The sequence below is a fragment of the Camelus dromedarius genome, chromosome 2 (assembly GCF_036321535.1).
Source record: "Camelus dromedarius isolate mCamDro1 chromosome 2, mCamDro1.pat, whole genome shotgun sequence".
NCBI lineage: Eukaryota > Metazoa > Chordata > Mammalia > Artiodactyla > Camelidae > Camelus > Camelus dromedarius.
This window is the reverse complement of record NC_087437.1, coordinates 14,951,327-14,972,172: the sequence shown is the minus strand read 5'-3', so window position 1 is coordinate 14,972,172 and position 20,846 is coordinate 14,951,327. Positions and strand designations below refer to the sequence as shown.

At 44.6% G+C, this 20,846-nt stretch overlaps 1 protein-coding gene across 1 annotated transcript in view; it reads right to left on the bottom strand.

The window, feature by feature from the left end:
* Window positions 1-2,864: 2,864 nt before the first annotated feature.
* LOC105085291 (serotransferrin) overlaps window positions 2,865-20,846 on the bottom strand; it is a 30,090-nt gene continuing 12,108 nt past the window's right edge. Inside the window, exons 8-17 of the mRNA XM_031437367.2 lie at window positions 20,585-20,762; window positions 19,207-19,361; window positions 17,801-17,891; window positions 17,176-17,214; window positions 15,661-15,819; window positions 12,900-13,044; window positions 11,695-11,759; window positions 8,079-8,263; window positions 6,728-6,917; window positions 2,865-3,061 (exon numbers count right to left, since the gene is read on the bottom strand). Coding sequence (XP_031293227.1) covers window positions 3,027-3,061; window positions 6,728-6,917; window positions 8,079-8,263; window positions 11,695-11,759; window positions 12,900-13,044; window positions 15,661-15,819; window positions 17,176-17,214; window positions 17,801-17,891; window positions 19,207-19,361; window positions 20,585-20,762 — 1,242 coding nt within the window. The 3' untranslated portion in view covers window positions 2,865-3,026. The remainder of the gene's footprint in view (window positions 3,062-6,727; window positions 6,918-8,078; window positions 8,264-11,694; window positions 11,760-12,899; window positions 13,045-15,660; window positions 15,820-17,175; window positions 17,215-17,800; window positions 17,892-19,206; window positions 19,362-20,584; window positions 20,763-20,846) is intronic.

Genomic DNA, 20,846 nt, shown 5'->3' with positions numbered 1-20,846 from the left:
ACAATGACCCACTATCCTAGTTTTACAGAAGGCAAACTGAGATGGGGGTTAAGTAACCCACCTGGTGATCCCAGGCAGTTGGGTGCCTTTATACGCTCTGACACAGCACAATTCATTTTCCAGGCATTTTGTTGATAAAGCTGGGCAACAGGGACTCCAGATCAGGGAAGGATGTTTAGGATGTGAGGTTAAAGGGAGTAAACCACCTACTATATTTTAAGTTAGCATTATCAATTAAAAGTATCAGAACTGACAGTAATCGTACCACATTCTATTTCTTTTCTTTCTTATGGTCCTGATCCCTGCTCTGTATCCCCCACCCAACACACACACACACACACACGCGCGCGTGCACACACAGCTCCTTTATAACTTCTCTTAGGGACTAAAAATGCAGGGAAGAGGGGAAGGACCAGACATGGAGAACACCTGCTGTAACTGGGCTGACTGCATAAGGATTTGTAGTCAGAGCTCTGTGAGTGAACAAGTGCTGTGTTGGCAGTGAAATTTGGGCATGAAGAAGGAAGGGTTTGACATGATAAGACAGGGTCATATTGTTTTTTCAGTTTGTTTCCTGGGTGTTATGAAGGCAGAAGAAATGTGCACACCTTCCACATTCGAGTGAGGAGGTGGTGCCACCATGATCAGGAAGGAGAGCGGGAGAGGATGGTGTCAGCGGCTTCCTGTCCTCTCACATCTCCGCCCCAAGGGCTCCACAGCACCCCGGGGGCTCTGTGGGGATGAGTGTGGAAGAAGGACTCCCAGATACTGACTGCTGCTGGCTGAACGTGCTCTGCTCCCTGCTTCTAACAGCAGGTGGAGAGTTACAACAAAACCAACATAGATGATTTTTCCTTCTCTTCCACTAATTAAAATGGCTCATTCACTGGATACATTTTCCCTCTTCTGTTCCCAGTAGCTCCAAATCACAAAACAGAGCCTATCTCAGACTCAGGGACACCAATCATGTGACTCTTCTATCCTGGTTTATCTCTTTAACTCTGTTTCTTTGAAAAAATAGAGCATTAAAAAAAAGAATTAAAATGAGACATGTTTACTATATTAAAAACTCAAGCAGTAATGAAAGATCAAAGAAGAAAGCCACAAATCACCTTAATTTTTATACCTATAGGGTCTGGTGAACATGATTTCAGACATTTCTCTGTACAGATGTACTGACAGGAAGGCAGTGTAACGGGAGGAATAAATAAAAATGAACAGAAATTATTTTCAGAGACTATAATATGCATTGCTGTGTTCACAGTCCCGAGAGCAGTGCCTGGATCATAGTAGGTACGCAGTGCATTGCCGATAAAATTAGATTTGTTGACTCATTGCAGTAAGACAGACCGCATGCCAGAGGAATGGTGGGGCATCTCACCAAACAAAGGAAAAGAAAGAGTTATCATAGAATTTAGGGTGAGGATGGAGTTTGGGTGGATATTGCATAAAGTCAAGTGTTGCTAGGCTCAAAGGAAAACAGGGCTGTGTGTGAAAACGTGAACATCAGGTCTGGACTGCAAAGTGGACCCACGGTCTGTTTCCTTGGATACTAGAAACTTGAGAGATGTAGACTTTTGGGTCCAGAAACCCCCTACCTGCAGCTCTGCCCCTGAGTGTAAACTGAGGCTGTGGTAGGAATTAGGGAATGAAGGGGCAAACCGCAGAGTTGTTTAGAAGGCACATTCAACAGCACTTGCTGACATTGGATGTGGAATGAGGGAAAATAGCGAATTGAAATTTGACTCCTCGGTTTACGACTCCTGTGAGTGGGTAGCAGACCATGTCTTTAACTGATATGAAACACATGGAAACAACAGTAGGATTAGGGAGGCAGGAGAAGGAAGAGGCAAGATGATCACCTCGCCTTTTATTTGTTGGACTTCGGATTACTGTGAGAACTCTACAGTATCGATGCCCAGGAAGGAGGAGGTATAAGTGTGGGACTCTGGCAGGGATCAGAGCTATAGATATAGATGCCCAGGAGGCATTCTCACTCCTTAGGGAGGGTTTGGAGAGTGAGAAGAGCACTGGATCAAGAGAAGGACCCCAGGAAGATTACCCTGCACTTCCAGAACTGGTAGGATGAACCCACAGTAAGACCACAAATGGACAGAGAGGGAGGCACCAAAGCAGAGAGCTGCCACGTCAGCGAAGCTGGGGTGAGCTCCAAGGAAGGGTGAACAGTGTCAACAGACTCCGGGATAAAAGAACTGAAATTGGTTTTCACAGCTGGCAGGTGGATGGTGACCTTGACCAGCGTAGCTGCAGGGGAGTGAGTAGAGCAGAAGGCTGATTTCTGTGTGTTCAGCCTTTAACAACAAGTGAGGTGTGGACAGAAAGAGGCTCCACCTTTCAGGAGCTCCACTCAGAAGGGGAGGAGATGGGGCAGTGGCTGCTGTGGGAATCGGGGTCCAGGATGATTTTTAGCAAGAAGAATTTCCAGTGATTCACTTTTCCAAGACTTAAGGGTCAGGGCCTCAAGTATATTTGATGAAATGTATTAAAACTATTTTTTAAATATTTAAATCTGTATTCTTTTCCTCTACTGCCTTGAGCACCCCATCTCAATACTCACCCCACATCCTCCTTCCTGCCCCTTCCTAGCAACACACACACACACACACACAAACACACGCACAGCCATGTGCCATTGATTCTACTATAATGCTATTATAATTACCATGCAGATCCCTTTTAGAAAGAATTGCAACTGGGACTGTATCCAGAAGGTGTGGCTGTGGCAAAGTGCAGATGGATCTTGAGCTCTGAAGGAAGGGCTAGCTGCACATGTGTTTAGTCAGATGGTATAAAAGAAATCCTTTCAGACCAAACATTTAGGAAAAAATGAAATTTTAAAAAGATAAAACCAATAATAATTTTTATTTATTTTTTTGTCCTGCAGAGGTGCCACCACCACCAAACTGTGAAGGCAACCAAACCACTCAAGCCAGCAAAACCAGGGGGAAGCATATGCATCATGTGAGCTCCCATCTCCAGCAGGTGGTGGCCCCCACTCTTGGATTTTAATCTCTGTAGAAAGTGCAGGCTTCCAGGAGTTCTGTGGGGGCAAAGCAGAGAGGTAGGACAGTTAAAATCTACCTGTATTTATTTTCTGTTGAGTGAATTAACAGTTAAGCCTGATAAAAAGGTACTCAGACCTGTTGCCCTGCTCTTCTGATGGGTGGACATGGCCATTCCCCCAGTGGCCTCCTCCTCCTCCCTGCGCAGCCCCTGTACCTACACTGGGCCCCACACCAAGGATGGTGACATGATTTCCCTGCCCCACATCATCCCCCACATCATCCCCCACCTTGTGTCTTATGAACGGGGCTCCCACACCTGAGTCCATGTGGCTGGAAGGAACCTAGGAGGACTCCTCTCTGACCTCTTTAGTCAGGTGAGGAACTAACATAAGGAGATGCGCTAAGCACCCAGCACGTGTCGGCTTCCATGCTAGGGGCTGGGGATGGAGCAGGGTCCAGCAGAGTCAGAGTCTCCTCCATCACGAATGATACAGGTTAGGTAAATATAACTGGGGTGCTCACAACAGTGGCCATTGACAAGCATGTTCCTTACACTAGAATTATGTGGACAGCTCTTAAAATGCAGAAGCCCTGAACCTGGCATAGACTTGCTGAATCAATATCTTAAGGACCGTGGCTCATGGACCTGGACTCTGTAGCCGAAGAATACTCGCCCTATAGCTACACGGTATTCTCCCACGTCTTCCAAATGATTCCACGTGATGAAATGATGTCTAACATAGCTATGGTGCAAAGGTGTGTTTCACCGTCTTCTAACTCTTAGAAAACTGATGTCCTAGATGAGTTCAGGCACACCTCATTTTATTGTGTTTCCCTTTATTGCACTTCACAGATATTGTGTTTCTTTTTTTTTTTTTTTTTTTTTAACAAATTGATGGTTTGTGGCAGCCGTGTGTCCAGTAAGTCTATTGGCACCATTTTTCCAATAGCATTTGCTCACTTCATTGTCTCTGTGTCACATTTTGGTAATTCTTTAAATAGTTCAGGCTTTTTCATTATTATTATGGTGATCTGTGATCAGTGATCTTTGATGTTACTGTTGTTAAACTGTTTTGGGGCCCCACCAGCCATGCCCATTAAGACAGCAAACTTAATCGATAAATGTTGTGTGTGTTTTGGCTGCTCCACCAACACAACAGTATTGAAATTAAGCCAGTGAATAGCCCTACAGTGGCCTCTAAGCATTCAAGTGAAGGGAAGAGTCACACAACTCTCACTTTAAATCAAAAGCTAGAAATGATTAAGCTCAGTGACGAAGGCATGTCGAAAACCAAGATACGCCTCTTGTGCCAAACAGTTAGCCAAGTTATGAATGCAAAGGAAAAGTTCTTAAAGGAAATTAAAAATACTACTCCAGTGAACACAGAAATGATAAGAAAGTGAAACAGCCTTATAGCTGATATGGAGAAAGTTTTAGTGGTCTGGATAAAAGATGAAACCAGCCATAACATTCCTTTAAGCCAAAGCCTAATCCACAGCAAGGCCTGAACTCTCTTCACTTCTGTGAAGGCCGAGAGAGGCGAGGAAGCTGCAGAAGAAAAGTTTGCAGAGGTTGGTTCATGAGGTTTAAGGAGAGAAGCCGTCTCCATAACGTAAAAGTGCGAGGGGAAGTAACGGACGCTGATACAGAAGCCGCAGCAAGTTCTCCGGAAGACCTCGCTAAGGTAGTCAGCGAAGGTGGCTACACTAAATGACAGATTTTCAATGTAGGTGAAACAGCCTTTTGTGGAAGGAGACGCCATCTAGGACTTTCATAGCTAGAGAGGAGGAGTCAGTGCCTGGCTTCAAAGCTTCAAAGGACAGGCTGAGACTCCTGTTAGGGGCTAACGCAGCTGGTGACTTGAAGATGACGCCAATGCCCATTTAGTGTTCTGAGAGTCCTACAGCCCTTAAGAATTATGCACAGTCTACTCTGTGTGTGCTCTAGAAATGGAAGAACAAAGCCTGGATGACAGCACATCTGTTTAAAACACGGTTTAGTGATATTTTAAGCCCACTTTTGAGACCTGCTGCTCAGAAAGAAAGATTCCTTCCAAAATATGACTGCTCCCTGACAGTGCACCTGGTCACCCAAGAGCTCTGATGGAGAGGGACGGCGAGATTCATGCTGTTGCAGTGACGGCAACACAGCACCCGTTCTGCGGTCCATGGATCAAGGAGTCATTCTGACTTTCAAGTCTTATTATTTAAGAAATACATTTCATAAAGCTATAGCTGCTATAGATAATGATTCCTCTGATGGATGTGGGCAAAGTCAACGGAAAAGCTTATGGAAAGGCTTCCTCATTCTTGACACCATTAAGGACATTTTGATTCATGGGAGAGGTCGGAATATCAACATGAACAGGTTTGGAAGAAGTTGATTCCAACCCTCATAGATGACTTTGAGGGGTTCAAAACTCCAGGGGAGGAAGTAACTGCAGATGTGGTAGAAACAGCAAGAGGACTAGAATTAGAAGAGAAGCCTGAAGATGTGACTGTCTTGCTGCAATCTCATGATAGAATTTTAATGGATGAGGAGTTGCTGCTTATAGATGAGCAGAGAGAGTGGTTTCTTGAGATGGAGTCTACTCCTGGTGAAGATGCTGTGAAGACTGTCGAAATGACAACAAAGGGTTTAGAATATTACGTAAACCTGTTTGATAAAGCAGCAGCAGGGCTTGAGAAGACTGACCTCAATTTTGAAAGAAGTTCTACTGTGGCTAAAATGCTATCACACAGCAACACATGCTACAGAGAAATGGTTCATGAAAGGAACAGTCAACTGACGTGCCAAACTTCATTGTTGTCTTATTTTAAGAAATTGCCACAGCCACTCCAGCCTTAGGCAACCACCCCCCTGATCCTTTAGCAGCCATGAACATGGAAGCAAAACCCTCCACCAGCAAAAAGATTATGACTCGCTAAAGGCTCAGATGATAGTTAACATTTTTTAGCAATAAAGAATTTTTAACTAAGATACGTACATTGTTAGACATTGTTTAGACATAATGCCATTGCACACTTTTTGTGTAGTGCAAACATAACTTTTACATGCGCTGGGAAACCAAAAACTTCATGTGACTTGTTTTATCGCAGTGTTCTGAAACAGAACCCACACAATCTCTGAGGTATGCCTGTAGTGTGTAGGACAACTTTAGAGTTACCAGAACCGATCATTGTTCGAGCTCTCAAGAGCAGCGCCATGTAAAAGAACCCTCTGCGATGCTGCGAATGTTCTCTTTGGTCTCCTACATAGAGCCACATGTATCTGTGGAACACTTAAATAATGGCTGATGTGACAGAGGAACTAAATTTAAAATTTTGTTTAATATTAATTAGTATAAATTTAGCCCCATGCAGCTAGAGGCTACCATTTCGAACAGTGCAGCTCTGTATAAAAAGGAGTTTAGAGAGAGCCATTAGCATAGATGCATCACTCTCTTCCTTTCTTTAGGAATAGCATGGAATTCTGCATGTCCAAGCATTTCACTGCCTCAGTGCCCTCAGCCATGTCCCCTTAACCATCTGGGCATACGAGTAGCCTTTCATTCACACTGGGATTGCATTGTTCCCTCATTATTTCTCTTGTCCATTGGTCATCTCCTGGTGACTACAGCTCACTCCTCCTTTTGTGTCCAGCACCCAGAACCCCGACTGTGTTTGCTTTGCAGGTTCCCCATGCTGTTCCTTCTACTCACTTGATTTTGAACATTGTTTCAGGTTAGACACAGCCGTGACATATGCATGTCCTAAGTAGGATTCATATGTTGTTTTGTCCGGAAGTGTAGCCAAACATTTGGTGTCATCTCTGAACAGAAGGTCCTTGGTTTCTGACTGGAACATACAAAAACTGCCCGAGCAGTCATTTCCATTTTTTCCAAATACAAGCTGTCAAATGGACAGAAAGCACATGAGGACCTGTGACAAAGAGCTGCTGGGAGCACAAGGATGGGCTGGAGGAGGAGGCTAAAGGAGCTGGGAACCAGCCCTGGGAAGAAAGGGAGGCTGCAAAGGATGTCCCAGGATCTCCCCACATCCCTCACCTGGCATTCACACAATTATGGACCCCAAATCCATGCTTCCATGAGGCCCCAGAGTCCTCTGTGGGGTCTATCCTGGCCCCATCTCCCTTCCCCACTTCATTGGCCATGGCCTTGGAGACTGCTTCCAGGAAATGAGAGGACAAAAACGTGTCCCCTTTAAGTGTTATTATCAAAGAAGATATTAAATATAAGCCACCCAGTGAGGGCTGGTACAGGTAGCTGCTGAAAGTTCATGTTTGACTGCATCTTTGATCCTGTCTTGATAAGAGGCTTGACTCCTCTAGGCCTTCTAAGATTATAAGTGAAATAATAATTACAAAAAGTTTAGCATTCCGTCTAGAACCCAGGAAATGTTTATTAAATACTAATTATTAGTATCATTTACCTTAAGAGGACTCACAAAGGTATGCTATCTTAATCAAAAAAAGAAAAGAAAAGAAAACTGATGGTGGATCAGCAGGCAGGACGCTGTTGCTGAGGGTGGGTGGTGTTTGCGGGGGGAGGATGAGAACACACAGGCAGACCCCTCCCCAACAAGGCCAGCCCCGGTTGGTTGTTTCCCCAGAGGACAAGCTCCCTCAGGGTAGGGTTCCTGGGTTTTTCTGCCTGTTGGAATGGTTCTCAGTCTGCCTATGCAAGAGAAACACAGTCTACGTTTCATGACTCGTATCAAGAAGGGCTGGGAAACAGGACCAGTCACCTTCATTTAAAAAAAAAAAGGCAGAGGCGGGGGAATGTGAGGGTACCACAGAGCAAGGTCAGAGCCCAGCTGGAAGGGAGATGCTTAGACCCGGGAAATGTGCATTAGATGGTGTGTGGCCGTCGGTGAGCAGAAGATACAAGAGGAGCCAGGCCTGGGAGACCCAGTTCCACAATCCATGCCCTCCCAATTCTTGCCTTCCGAAAAAGAATGCTGGAATGTGGGCTGGCACTTGGCTGTGAACTCTCCCAAACAGTCCACACCCACCTGGGGAAGGAAGGGTTGGAGGCCCTGGCCGGTCCATACCTGCTGTCTGAGTAGCTCATCGCGAACACAAGCTGCCTTATCTTCCCGTGAGACCACAGCATGATGTGGGGCTTTGGCCAGGTGGCAGCTCTCAGCCTCGTTCACAGACTTCCTGGTGCCGTCAGTGCACAACAGCTGAAAATTCTCTGGCTTCAGGTCTTTTGCCCACGCGTCAGTGTTCCTTCCTGGGTACAGAAAAGGTGGGTCAGCGACAGCTTTGATCAAGGCACCCTCAGGGCAGGGATGTGACCAACACACTGGCATGTGGAGGGCCTGGACCCAGTAGCCAGCAGAGGTTACAGTGATGTGGAGAGGCAGAGATTTGCCAGGAATTCCCAGCAACCATGCCTTCCAATCTGCCCACCTAGCTGGGGAGAGTGAGCCACATTCTGTGGATGATGTTCAAAAAGATCTTCATTTCTACTAAATCCCAAAGCATTTGGACCTCATGCTCCAGCATAGGAAGACTGTGACCCTCTAAGCAGGTTGACAATCTCTGTGCTATACCATCAGGCACTAGCAAGCAAAAGAACTCTCCCCAGATGCCCCTTTGGAAGGTGGATCAGTGTTTGAAACCGGGCTCCTTTATACTAGCTCTGCGTGCAATGCACGCATGCCCCTGTGTGTACAGGTCCATATTCCTGTTCTCAGCCCTCTGCTTCATTGTTTCTGTATTCTCTCTAAAAAAGAGAATCTCACCCATTCTCAGGGTTTAAGCTCCTTCCTCCTGAGGCAATTCTCAAATAAGTTTTCCCAATTCGTGCTTCTCTCCTAAAATGCAGGATTGTGGTCTTTTTCTTAATTTAGTTTTTATTTAATTTTTTCATTTACTTGAGCAACTAATACATGAATTAGCTATCACAAAATTTTAAACTTATTTATATACAAGGTAAAAAACACCCCTTTTTCTATACTCTCAAGTGGACACTTTCGGTTTGAATAGAAAACTCCAAAACTCTCTCCCCACCAGCAATTGCACACATCTTTTGCTCACCTTCTAATATTTCTCCTTTCCTTTCTTACTAGTCCCTCTACCTCAACACCTTCCAATGAAATCCAGCCTGATTCTCTCCAAACCCATTCTATTCTACTTAGCAATTTAAGCATTTATTCAATACTATGTTCTCAGCCCTCTGCAAGACACAGTCTTATTGGAGGTGAAATAGCACGCATACCAAGAGGAAAAAATGCAGGGCACAGATCATAACATTTTATATTTTTTATTTGTGACACACTCTAAATGCTATGGGAGCTGGGGAGTGAGCCCAATGAGAGCACGTTAACCTGGGAAAGGTAGCTGGAGAAGGCAAGGTTTCAGGTGTGTCCTGTAACATGCATAGGGTTGAGAGGAGAAAGGAATGCTTTTCTGTGGGAGAATGGCGGGTTCTAGCAAGATGCAGGGACGAGTAGGTGCCTGGTATTTCTAATGGGTGGGAGAGAGCAGCCCACTGGGACAGAGTCTTGGGCAGCTGGGCTGAACACGCCCAGGCCCCGCACGCCCTGAGTGTGGGATGGAGTATAGCATTTAGGTGGGAAGCAAAGTGGATCTTTGGGGACTTATGAATGGAAATCAGTGTTAATGCATCAGCCTGAAATAGGATAATTAGGAAAAATAAGAAGGGAAATGATTCAGTCTGGGTTAAGAGCAGTGGGCATCTGGAAGGGCATGATAAAAAATGTTCTTTCCAATAACAATAATGCTTGTTTATTGTGGCTTATTTGTAAAATGCTATAGTTGAAGGAAGAAAACTTTGAAACCCTTATAATCCCACAGCATTCACTTTCAACATTGGTGCCTTTCTTCTGGTCTCTTTTCTAGACCCTCGTATAATATGCAGACACATATCTACGTAATTAGATCATACAGTCCACATGCCTTTGTATCCTGACTCTTCCATATCACAACATACCATAGGATTTAATGAAGACATATTCTGAAGAAACAAAAACATACTAACTGAGAGACTAATCTAGGCTTGACTGGCAGGGCGTATATTGAAGCCCTTCCATAGGAGCAGAGGCTGTGTGAAGAGGACTGGGTTTTGAGAGAAGGGTGAGGAGTTTGGATTCCTACAAGTTGAGGTTGCAATGCCAGTGTACTTTGTACATAAAAATGATCCCAGGGGCAAATAGAGATCCTATTCAGAAGGGTACAAGAAGAAATCAGGGGGTGGCAAAGAACCAGTCTGGGGTAACACTCAGGTAGCCCGAAAAAGGACAGCCCTTAAAGGAAAAGGCAAAAATAACAGGAGGGAAGAAAGAAAAATTAGCCAAACCAATATTCCTTCAAGTATGTACTTAGCAACTTCTGTGTACCACATACTGTGGCTGGTGATGGAATATAAGAGGAGGGGAAAAGGACTCCAAGCGTCCCTGTAGCCAGTTTATTACAGAAGGTGATGAATTCGACATTAAAAGCAGTGTGGACAGAGGATTCTGTTGTGGGATGGGGTGTGCCATCTGGGAAGGCTTCTTGGAGGAGTTGGTCCTGCAGTAGTTCATTCGAAATGAGGTTGGGTAAAGGGCATGAGGAAGGGAGGGAAGTAATAACCACCTGGACTCTAGGGGGTGCTATAAGCAGCTAGTGATACAGAGTGGACAGATGGGAATGCTCATTCTTACCAACATTTCAAAAAGTTTTTGTCGTGTTTGTTAATGTCATAGCCATCTAATATTCACATATTCACCCGCTAGTTTAGTACCCACTGAAGGTCCTTGCTTGAATCAGTTATTACTATATTGGTTGCCAAATAGTAGTTGTTTTAGCTTCATAATTATTTCTACATCTAGAATTAGCATTCTGTCATAAGGAAGATCTTTCCCTTCATACTCATTTGTTTAATCAGGATGGACTCATGTGTTCTTATTTTATTCAATGGGTTATTCTTTCTTACAACTATTTCTTTTAATGCTCAAAATGTCCCAGATTTGGTCAGTGGAGGGCCTTTAGAATGGTCCTGTGCTCTGACATGTCCCATCTCTCTGAGCGCTTCAGCATCATGTTCTGGGTTCACTGTATACTTTTCCTGCCCCTGTCCCAGAATCAGCTATTTTTCCAGGGGTCCCTGGTTCCTTCTATTGGAGAATGGTTCTAGAAGCCAAGGTCTTAGGTGCTCATTCCTACAGGGGTGCCACTGTCTGTGTGTTTTTTTTTTTCAGTGGACCTGTAGTATATTTAAATATATATTGGGCCTGGAAATACAGACAATAGTTATAAAGGACCTTTGGGGGATAATTCACAAAATTTGAATAGGGACTATGGACATGACGAGTATTTAATCCATGTTAGTATAAATTTCCTATCGTGGTCATTGTGATGTGGGTATGTAAGAGAAAGCCCTCATTCTTAGGAAATGTGCCCTGAAGTATTTAGGGGAAAGGAGGCACAGGGCCTGCACCTGTGGGAAGGCTCCTGGGAGGGGAGTCAGAGCCACTGGGAACCCCATGGTTCTTGCCACTCTGCCTTCCCAGGAGAACGCTTTTCTCCTCACTGAACAGACAGATTGAGAATCAGAGCTCTGGACCCTGACAAAGTCCATAACACTTCCACAAAGACATCTTGAACACAAGCGAACCAGTGACCCTGATTTACGGGAACAAAGGGTTGTGCACGTACCATCTGTGTTCTGCATGACAGTCTGGTCCTTCACAAAGGCCACGTCTCCCTTCTCAACCAGACACCTGCAGGGTCCCAGACAGGGAGAGAGAAGAAAAGAGGTCAGAGACACCTCTGTCATTCAGGAAGGTCACCTTATAGAACCAGCACTGGCCATCTGGTAGCAACTGTGACTCCCACTTTATCACTAATTCTTACATATTATGGATGTAAGTAACAAAGAAAAAGGAAACAACACCTCTAGTAGGCTTTGCAGTTATACAGTCTCAGTTCTACACACTAAATTCTAAATTCTGGCACAGTTTCTCCAACAGAGCTGCATCCATTTCCTTGCATCAGCACAGACATTAGGAGGGCAGTCTTCCAGCAAGGTGATTCCTTATTCACAGTCTACTTGCAAAATTGGAAACTTGTGGACTGTGAATTGTATTTACTCTAACTCACAAGGTGGTTCTAACTGGAAAATTGGGGTAATCTTTGCTTTTTCCTTCCCTAGTGAGAAGTTTGGTTATAATACCACCATCATCGTGAAGTTGATGGATTCATGAACTGCTACGTGACACAGGCCTGAGTCAGAAAGGGTAGGTAAAAAGTAATACGGTCATAAGGTGCACTGGTGTCTCTTTAAAAAATGATAAAGACTCCATGAGACAGAGGTGCTACTCAGAATGTAAAAATCACGTACTTTACTTTTGCATATTTCCATGGTTCCCCCAGAGGTGCACAGAAGAGCATGAGTCCGACGGTTGACTCCTATGTTTGTTCAACTACAGTAAGGTTTCCTCACTTTGGCACTTAGTGACATTTGGGGCCAGATAATTCTTTATTGTAGGGTGCTGTCCTTTGCATGCAGAATGTTGAGCCGCCTTTACTAATTAGATGCCAGTATCACCCCCAACCCTATTGATAAAAACATCTCCAGGCACTGCCAAATGTCCCCTGAGGGACCAATCGCCCCCTGTTGGGAACTTCTCATCTGCACCATATTGCCACTCTTTGCTGTCTATGACCGACAGGTCCAGAGACAGTGTCCTGAGGGACCTGGATGCCACTTCACACAGGTCTCTACACACGTCTGTAAATGTGGCACCATAACAGGAAGGACTAACAGGCTGGGAACGTAAGAATCTCACCTGAGTTCCTCAAAAGGAATCTTGTCAGGGCTGAGGTTATTATTATATTTGCATGAAGGTTATAAGACTCACCTGAAAGCCCCTGTATAGCCGTAGTATCGCTCATGGTTGTTGGGAAGACACTCCTTTCCCGGAGACGTTTCGGAGCCGATACACAGAGCACAGAGGCTGGAGTTTTTCTGAGACCCAGGGGCACAGCCTGAACTGAAAAATTTATCTGTGCAGGAGAATGAGATGGAGTCAGCTCTTCCTGACTCAATAGGAGTGGCCTTTTTTTTTTTTTTTTTTTAACACATCACAGGTGGGTATGGCCCAGGATAGGTAGAACATACTTATCCTGTGACCTGCCACCAACTCAGGACCTGCCAGTCTGTAGGCTTTAAAAGGAAACTTGATTGAGATTGGGAATGGTTAGTGACCATCACAGTTCAGGGGGCGGGGATCCCACGGGCCTCCCAATAGTCTCGTCACTTGTCTAAAGAGAGAAGTGATGGAAATGAGATGGAAGACGACCTGCAAAGGGTAAAATTGGAGGTCTCGCTCCCTGAGCTTGTGCCGCTTGCTTTCAGGCGTTTCTTCCCTCTGCTGTTTATTAGAAGAGTCTTTAACAGGACTTAGAACTCCAAGTGCAAGAAAGTGCTGAGGGATTTTACTCCCAGTTCACCGGCTCTCCCGTGGCTGAATAACTGCCGGGAAGCTCAGGAGAGCAGAGCGGGTGCCCTTGCGGGTGGGCCACAGAACTGCTGAATGTCGACCCAGCCACACTGTACTTCCTGGCAAACTGATGTCGCAGAACACATCAGTATAGAAGTGCGGTCTCATCTCCAAATCCCTCCCCTCCACCAGCACACACACGGGACTTCCCTGGTGCGTAGCGGTCTTTAGAGGCCTCTCCTTTTAAAGTAGCTCAGGAAGTTAAAGTGCATAAGAACCATAAGAAAACATGTCCATAGTGAACTTACATGCAGATTTTTAGGGGGTAGAACTAAGCTCATAACTGAAGATAATCAGAGGACACACAATAAACTGATTTCCATGCCTTTGAAGGGGCCTAGTTGCTGAGCAGTCATTCGGTGAGACTGCCAAGATCTTAAAGAGACCCCAGGATCCCTCCCACCACCTAGAAAGTCTCGTAGCAAGGCTTGTAGCTGTCCAGCCAGGGTTTCTTAGTAACAAAGATCAAGTTGGTTTTTGCCTTTTTGTTCTTCCATTAATTTTTTACTAGAGATATAATTGACATGTAACATTATATTAGTTTCAGGTGTACAACATGATTCGCTATTGCAAATATATTGTGAAATGATCACCACAATAGGTGTAGTTAACATACATCACCTTACAGAGTTAAAAATTTTTTTTTCTTGTGGCTAGGACTTCCAAAATTAGGTTGAATAAAAGTGGCAAAAGCGGGCATCCTTGTCTTGTTCCTGATCGTAGAGGAAATGCTTTCAGCTTTTCACTGTTGGATACGTTAGCTGTGGGTCTGTCATATGTGGCCCTTATTATGTCGAGGTGTGTTCCTCTGTACTCAGTTTCTGCAGGGGTTTTTATCATAAATGGATGTTGAATTTTACTGAAAGCTTTTTTCCTGCATTTATTGAGATGATCACTTGATTTTATTCTTCATTTTGTTAATGTGATGTATCACATAAAAAATTGTTTTCTTGTGATGAGAGCTTTTAAGACCTACTCTCTTAGCAACTTTCAAAAATGCAGTATGGCATAATTAACTATAGTCACCATGCTGTACATTACATCTTCATGACTTACTTATTCTATAACTGAAGCTCATACCTTTTGAGCACCTTCACCCACTTTGCCCACCCCCAACTCATGCCTCTGGCAACTACCAATGTGCTCTCTGTGTCTATGAGCTCAGGTTGTTTGAGTTTGTTGTTTGTTTGTTTAGATTCCACATATAAATGAGAACATACAGTATTTGTCTTTCTCTGTCTGACTTATTTCGCTTAGCATAGTGCCTTCAAGGTCCATCCACTTGCCATTGTTGCAAGTGGCAAGGTTTCTTTCTTTTTTATGGCTCAATAATATTCTATTGTATGTATATATAAACCACAATTTATCCATTCATTCATGATGGGCACTTAGGTTCTTTCTGTATCACAGCTATTATAAATAATGCTGCAGTGAAGATGTGGGTGCATATATCTTTTCAAGTTAGTATTTTTGTTTTCTTCCAATAAATACCGAGAAGTGAAATTGTTGGATCATATGGTAATTCTATTTTTAACTTTTTGATCAAAAATCTAGTTTTATTTGGGGCAGAAACATGCCCAAATAAAAGATGACATTTCCCAGCCTCTTTTACATCTAAATGTGACTATATATCCCATTTGGGGGCAGTGAGAAGTTAGCTGAAGTAATTGGGTTAGAGTTCCTGAATGGCTGCTTTAATAAGGTGGCATATACTTCAAGTGCCCTTCCTCCTTGTTCCTTGAGGTTGCCTGTCATGAATGTAATGGCAACCATGGGTGACCTTGAAGACAGAGGCATCATGCTCAGAATGGCGGAGAAGGAAGAGAAAGGAGCCTGGGTTTCTAATGACAGTATCAGCCAGGAACTGCTCATCTCTGGTCTTTTGTATGAGAGAGAGAGAAGTAGATGTATATTGACTTAAGTTGTTGCATGCAACTGAGAAGAACCATTCCGATCCAGCTCCTCAGCCCTACCATTACTTTTAGATATTTCCTTGAAGTTCACTAAACCAACTGTATTACCATAGAACCAGGGCCACAGCATTTTGTACCGTACCGCACTCTTCCCTGAAATCTTTCCACCTGGTCCTGACCACAGTGCCCTCTCAGAGCTCACTCACCAAAGTCACAGTGGTTAATCATGTTGTAGAGCAGGCCCATGGGTATGTTCCAGCCAGCAGTTCTGTCCACTCCGGTGTGGCAGGACTTCCTGCCTCGCAGATTGTTCCAGTTGAGATCATCACCTGATGATGACTTAACCACAGCCACGGCAAGATACCCTACAAGGAAGACACCAAAAAAGGGAGTGTTAACATGACTGGAGCCTCCAGGGTGTCCGTCTACAATCAAAGCCTGCCACCTCCCTATGGAGCATAGTTATCCCAAATCATTCCTTCTCTCTTTGAAAGGGTCTTCCCAACAACTGACTGAGGGGAATTACAAGTCATTCCAGGAGGTGGAGATGAATCTGAACTGGAAAAACACAATAGTAAGAATACATTATCATCAGAGCATTGGCTGGTGTATAGCCCTTCCCCAAATGCATGAAGCTACTGACCTTATAAACCAGCAACTCACCCTCCACTGTGGAGCAGCAGAGGAATGGATACTCAAGAGTACGTTCTATGCATTAACAATTGTTAGGAAAGAGTAGTAAATGAGCGATAAACTGTAAGGATATTCTGGCCAGATGTTTTGTGCTAAGGAGAATATAAGTTTACACCAGAATAAATATGCTAAGTGAAACCTGTCAAAGTCAAGTTAGCTGCCATCTTTAACAGCAAATACATGCTGGTCTTTAAAACTGGGAATAGAAAGAATGTCAACTCATGATTTCAGTTTTCCAATTTAATTAATTCAGGAAATTGTTTCCAACAGAAAAGATGCAAGTTTTATTGTCCATGGAATAAGAATGGTTCTAGTTTTAACTAAAGAGCTTGGTTCCTAGTGTGCTGGAGAGAGGCTGGGAGGTTGTAACTGGGAAAAGTGATGAGGACAGACTTGCACACAAATGGCTGGAAATGACCGGCAGGGACTTGAGCACGGGCCCCAGGGCCCACCTTGATAAGATTTCCTGTCTTGCTCCTGCCACACCTACCAGATCTACCCCTAGCCAGAGCCCTGGGTGAGAGCCGGGTTGGCCTGGGTTCCTGGGCCTTCCGCCTGGCTGGGAGGCTGGGCAATTTCATGCCCCTAAACATCTGCCTGTGTGAGCCACTCTCGTCAGCCCTGCCAGGCACATATAAGCAAGGCTCCTTGGCTGGTGCTAACTCTCAGCTAAAACTTTGCAGGCCTCATGCAATGTGAGACAGTCGGGAGTGGTGGGGAGGGCCTGAATTTGCTTGCTGGATGTCGGAGTCTAGATAGCTTGTAATCTCTCTGAGCTGTTGGTCCTCTTATGCATTCTTAGAGGATACAAGAGCTACCTTATAGGATTAAATGAGAAATCCTGTGTGCAAGTCATGGGAAGTGTAGAAGAGCAATCCTCATTGCTAGTTACCCTTCTCCCATGATTCTTTTGCATTCTGAAAATTGGCTTCTTATGTACTTTTGATTTAAATGTAAACTTCTCTTACCCTTTCCCAAAAGCAATGGGAATTTTTCTTAAACTCATGAGGTTACCAACCCCAACTCACCTTTCTCTGGTGTGCTTTTACAAGCTTCGCCAGAAGTGTCTGGAGAGGAGAAAAGGAAGAAGTCATTAAACACTCATTTGTAGATTGGAAATCGTCTTTCCCATGTGCAGCTGAGAATAAAGAGAGCCAGGAGAACTATCTACATAACAGCAGTTCCCAAAAGGTCCAGGCTGTCTTTTTCAAGTTCACTTTAGCTTATTGGAATTAGCCCCAAATTGCGCATTTCAAGTTTTTTGCTCTATCTGTCCCATGGCCACAGAGATCCCTGCTGACTATACTTGAATCCGTGCACCAGGGCAACATGAGATGTATGAGTTTGGGAAGCAAGAAGACCTGCCAGGAATCCCAGCTGAGAATCCAGCTGTCCTCGGAATAGGGGTCACTTTTAGCTAGAACTTCCCGGTGCAAAGCCTCCAGCTCCCTTGTGGAAGGTACAGTAGAAGAGACCATCCCTCAAGATACTTGTGGGGACTAGACGTGAGGGAGCCCAGAGCCTAGGAAGTGGGAGATGCTCAGTCAGCAAGAGCTTTATGGCCCATGTGGTATGAATCTGGCTGTGATTTTCCATCTCCTCTCTCCATGGCCCAGAGGCAATGAAACTCTGAGATGCGCCCCCTCCACGTACAGTAGTTCTCCGCCAGGACAGGCACCAGACCACATTTGCCCGCTATGTAGACAAAGCCTCCATCCAAGGTCATGGCATCAGCTTCTCCTTTCTGCAAAGACACAGCACATAACAGCAGGTGAAGAGAGACCAGCTTCTGTCCCACATGCCCTGCCAACTGTTTCCTTGAAGCCACCTTGGCCAACACTGGATGTGAAGGCCCTGGGAGACAGAAGGTGCTAGTACCGGACCCCCGAAGGATCAGTCAGGCACCTCCAACATAGAAAATAAAAGGTACTCTCATTTTCATCCAAACCATGATGAACTAATGATCAACTCTGGGTGCTTAGTTTCTTCAGGAGCAAAGACCACATTTAGTCCCCCTGTCCTCTCATAGGACGCACTGTCCCAGAGACTCTCACAACACCTTTGTGACACCAAGAATTCTCATTTGTAAGGCAGATGCGTGGAGTCACGGACTCTGGGCTGTGTCTGCAGTATAGAGTGCCTCCTGATGGGGGCTCCAGCCCCGAATCTTGGCCACATTGGCTGAGTGCTTTTACAGAGCTTGGTCAATACAAGATCTTCAATGAATGAGTCAAATAAACTTATATGATTTAATAGAGCTAATAAGCCCCAAATTTCAGAGATGCTTAAATTCAGCAAGACTGCCAAGCTTCCCATTGGGCCTGAAAATACACTTTTGAGGAAATGTGGCAAACTGTTCGAGCAAAATGTGTTAAGTGGGCAAAAACATGCAAGTATGATTCATAATAGCAAAAAGATGGGACCAAACTTGATGCTCAATAGCAAGGAAATGACTCAACAATTTACAGCACATTCATACTCTGAAATAGATGTCAACATTAAGACATTGTATTTTCAAAGAATGGTTTGTGATAAGGGAAAAGCTCCCTAGGTAACATTAGGTGAGAAAAAGGTAGTAAGTTGTATATATGATGTGATCCTCCCGTTAACAGGATCTCCTCTGATAAGATGGTCATGATTCATTTTTATGTATTTTCTTCTTTATGCCCTTCAGTTATCTAAAAGCAAACATGGAATGCTCTTGTGAACAACAAAGCTAAACTTCTACCTGCTTGCACAGTAACACGACTCTGTCACCCTTGTCACAGCCCACGGTGGGTCTTGGCACACCCACACTGAGGTCCACCCTCCCTAAGCAGACATGCCTCAGATTGCCCTCTAACAGGGTTGTAACACCAGGAGGAAACAGAGCCTTAAGGAGCCCTTCAGATCCACCAGCTCAAAGGTCCTGAAGCTCCCGTGGGGCTGGGCACCCACAGTGAAGGCAATGTTCCTAGGAACCTGGCCTTTCGTATCATTCCCAGGAACACTCACTCAGCCTTGGGACAGGCAGGCAGCAGTGGCAAGGATGCTGCCCTGCGGAGGCAGGAGAGACGTACCATGATCTTGGCAATGCAATCTTCAGTGGTCTCTTCTGACTCACACTCTATATGCCCGCTACTGCTCACGCTCCATGCATCACACTTGTTCCTCTCCATGTGACCCACTGTACACCATTTCACTTTCTTGCACCCATCCTTTGAGGTGTCCGGGACTAGAACATAAGGAAGAGAATCAGAGATGAGACCCCTCAGATATTGCCTGCTGGGCAGTATGAAGCTAACTGTCCTCATGAAAATGTTAGAATTTTTTTGGCAAAACAAACAGATCCCACTCAAGGAATTCATCTCTTAGAATCAAAGGCAATAACGGTTTCTTGGTTGGTTTCTTATCGTTTTAAGTTAGCTTAAAGTTATTTTTTTCCAGCAGCCAGTACTCCTTCCAGCCCCGAGGCACTCGATCACTTCAGGCTGTTTTTTCCCCCTCTTCTTTTAGAAATAGCATTTAACCATCTGAGCCGTTGTTATATTTTTAGTCACTGTTTACTGTCTGTTCCCTGCAGGAGAACATGAGTGTGGCAGGGCAAGGGCCATGCCTGTCTTGTTCTCCATGGGCCGCTTGATGTTCGGGGCAGTGCCTGATTCATGGTCAGTGCAGTAAACATCTGCTGAATACATGGGCACCCACCCAACTTTTAGACTCAGCTCAAGAGACTTCTTCAGGGGAGCCTCACCTCAATTCCAGGATCTGTTTTCCTTTGTTTTGCACTCTTATAAAGCCATAATATTTTATTCTGTTTTTTTTTTCTGCTGAGGAAATCTCTCATATTTAATTGATCATTCAACAGAGTGACTATTCCTTGAACATCTGTCTTCCCTGCTGGTCTGAAAGTTCCATGACAGCAGAATCTAACAGATCTTGGTCTCATCATTGTATGCTCAGCACGTAGCACAGTGTATGGCTAGATGGTCAATAAATGTCTGTTGAATGAACGTTCAAATTCACCCCCAATTACCTAAAAAATTCAGGAGTAGGATTGACCTGTCTAAAGCTCCAGCTTCACCATGGCACATATTGACCATAATACTGGCTGCAGACGTGCAAGTTTGTAGCAGTTTCATCCTATTTGACTTACTTTGTGCCAGGTTAATTGGCTTCTCAAGGTAGGATAGGGTAGCCCTGATTTATACGAGGGAAAGTGCTGGTATCAATTCAAGTCATTTTAAGCATGAATTTCCCTTAATGCCCTCTGGTGCTGTCCAGGCCCATCTCATGATGACTAACGCCATTCAGCATCCATCTAACACTGGGCTGCACAGGCAAGGCAGATAAAGGATCATCGGGACAGGCATTCGGGACCTGGGAAGAGTATCGCTGGTCCCCACCCTTACCAGATTCCAAGCTCCTAGGGTCACATGATCCTTCCCAAATACTTACGTGTTTCTCCTCTTAGATTACGAATAGCAGTGACATATTCATATCCAAGGTACAGCTGGGAGTCCATCTTAGGGGGGATCTTTAAGAACCCATTGGCAGAGTCCTTAAACAGCAGGTCCTTTCCATGAGGGGAGCTGAAGAGCTGGAATTCCGTAGATTTATCTTTGCCAAAATGTTGCTGTTTGTAATAAAACACAGAACCAAATGACTACAGCAACATGGGAGGCTGCAATATGGCACTGAAGAAAATTTAAAAACCCAG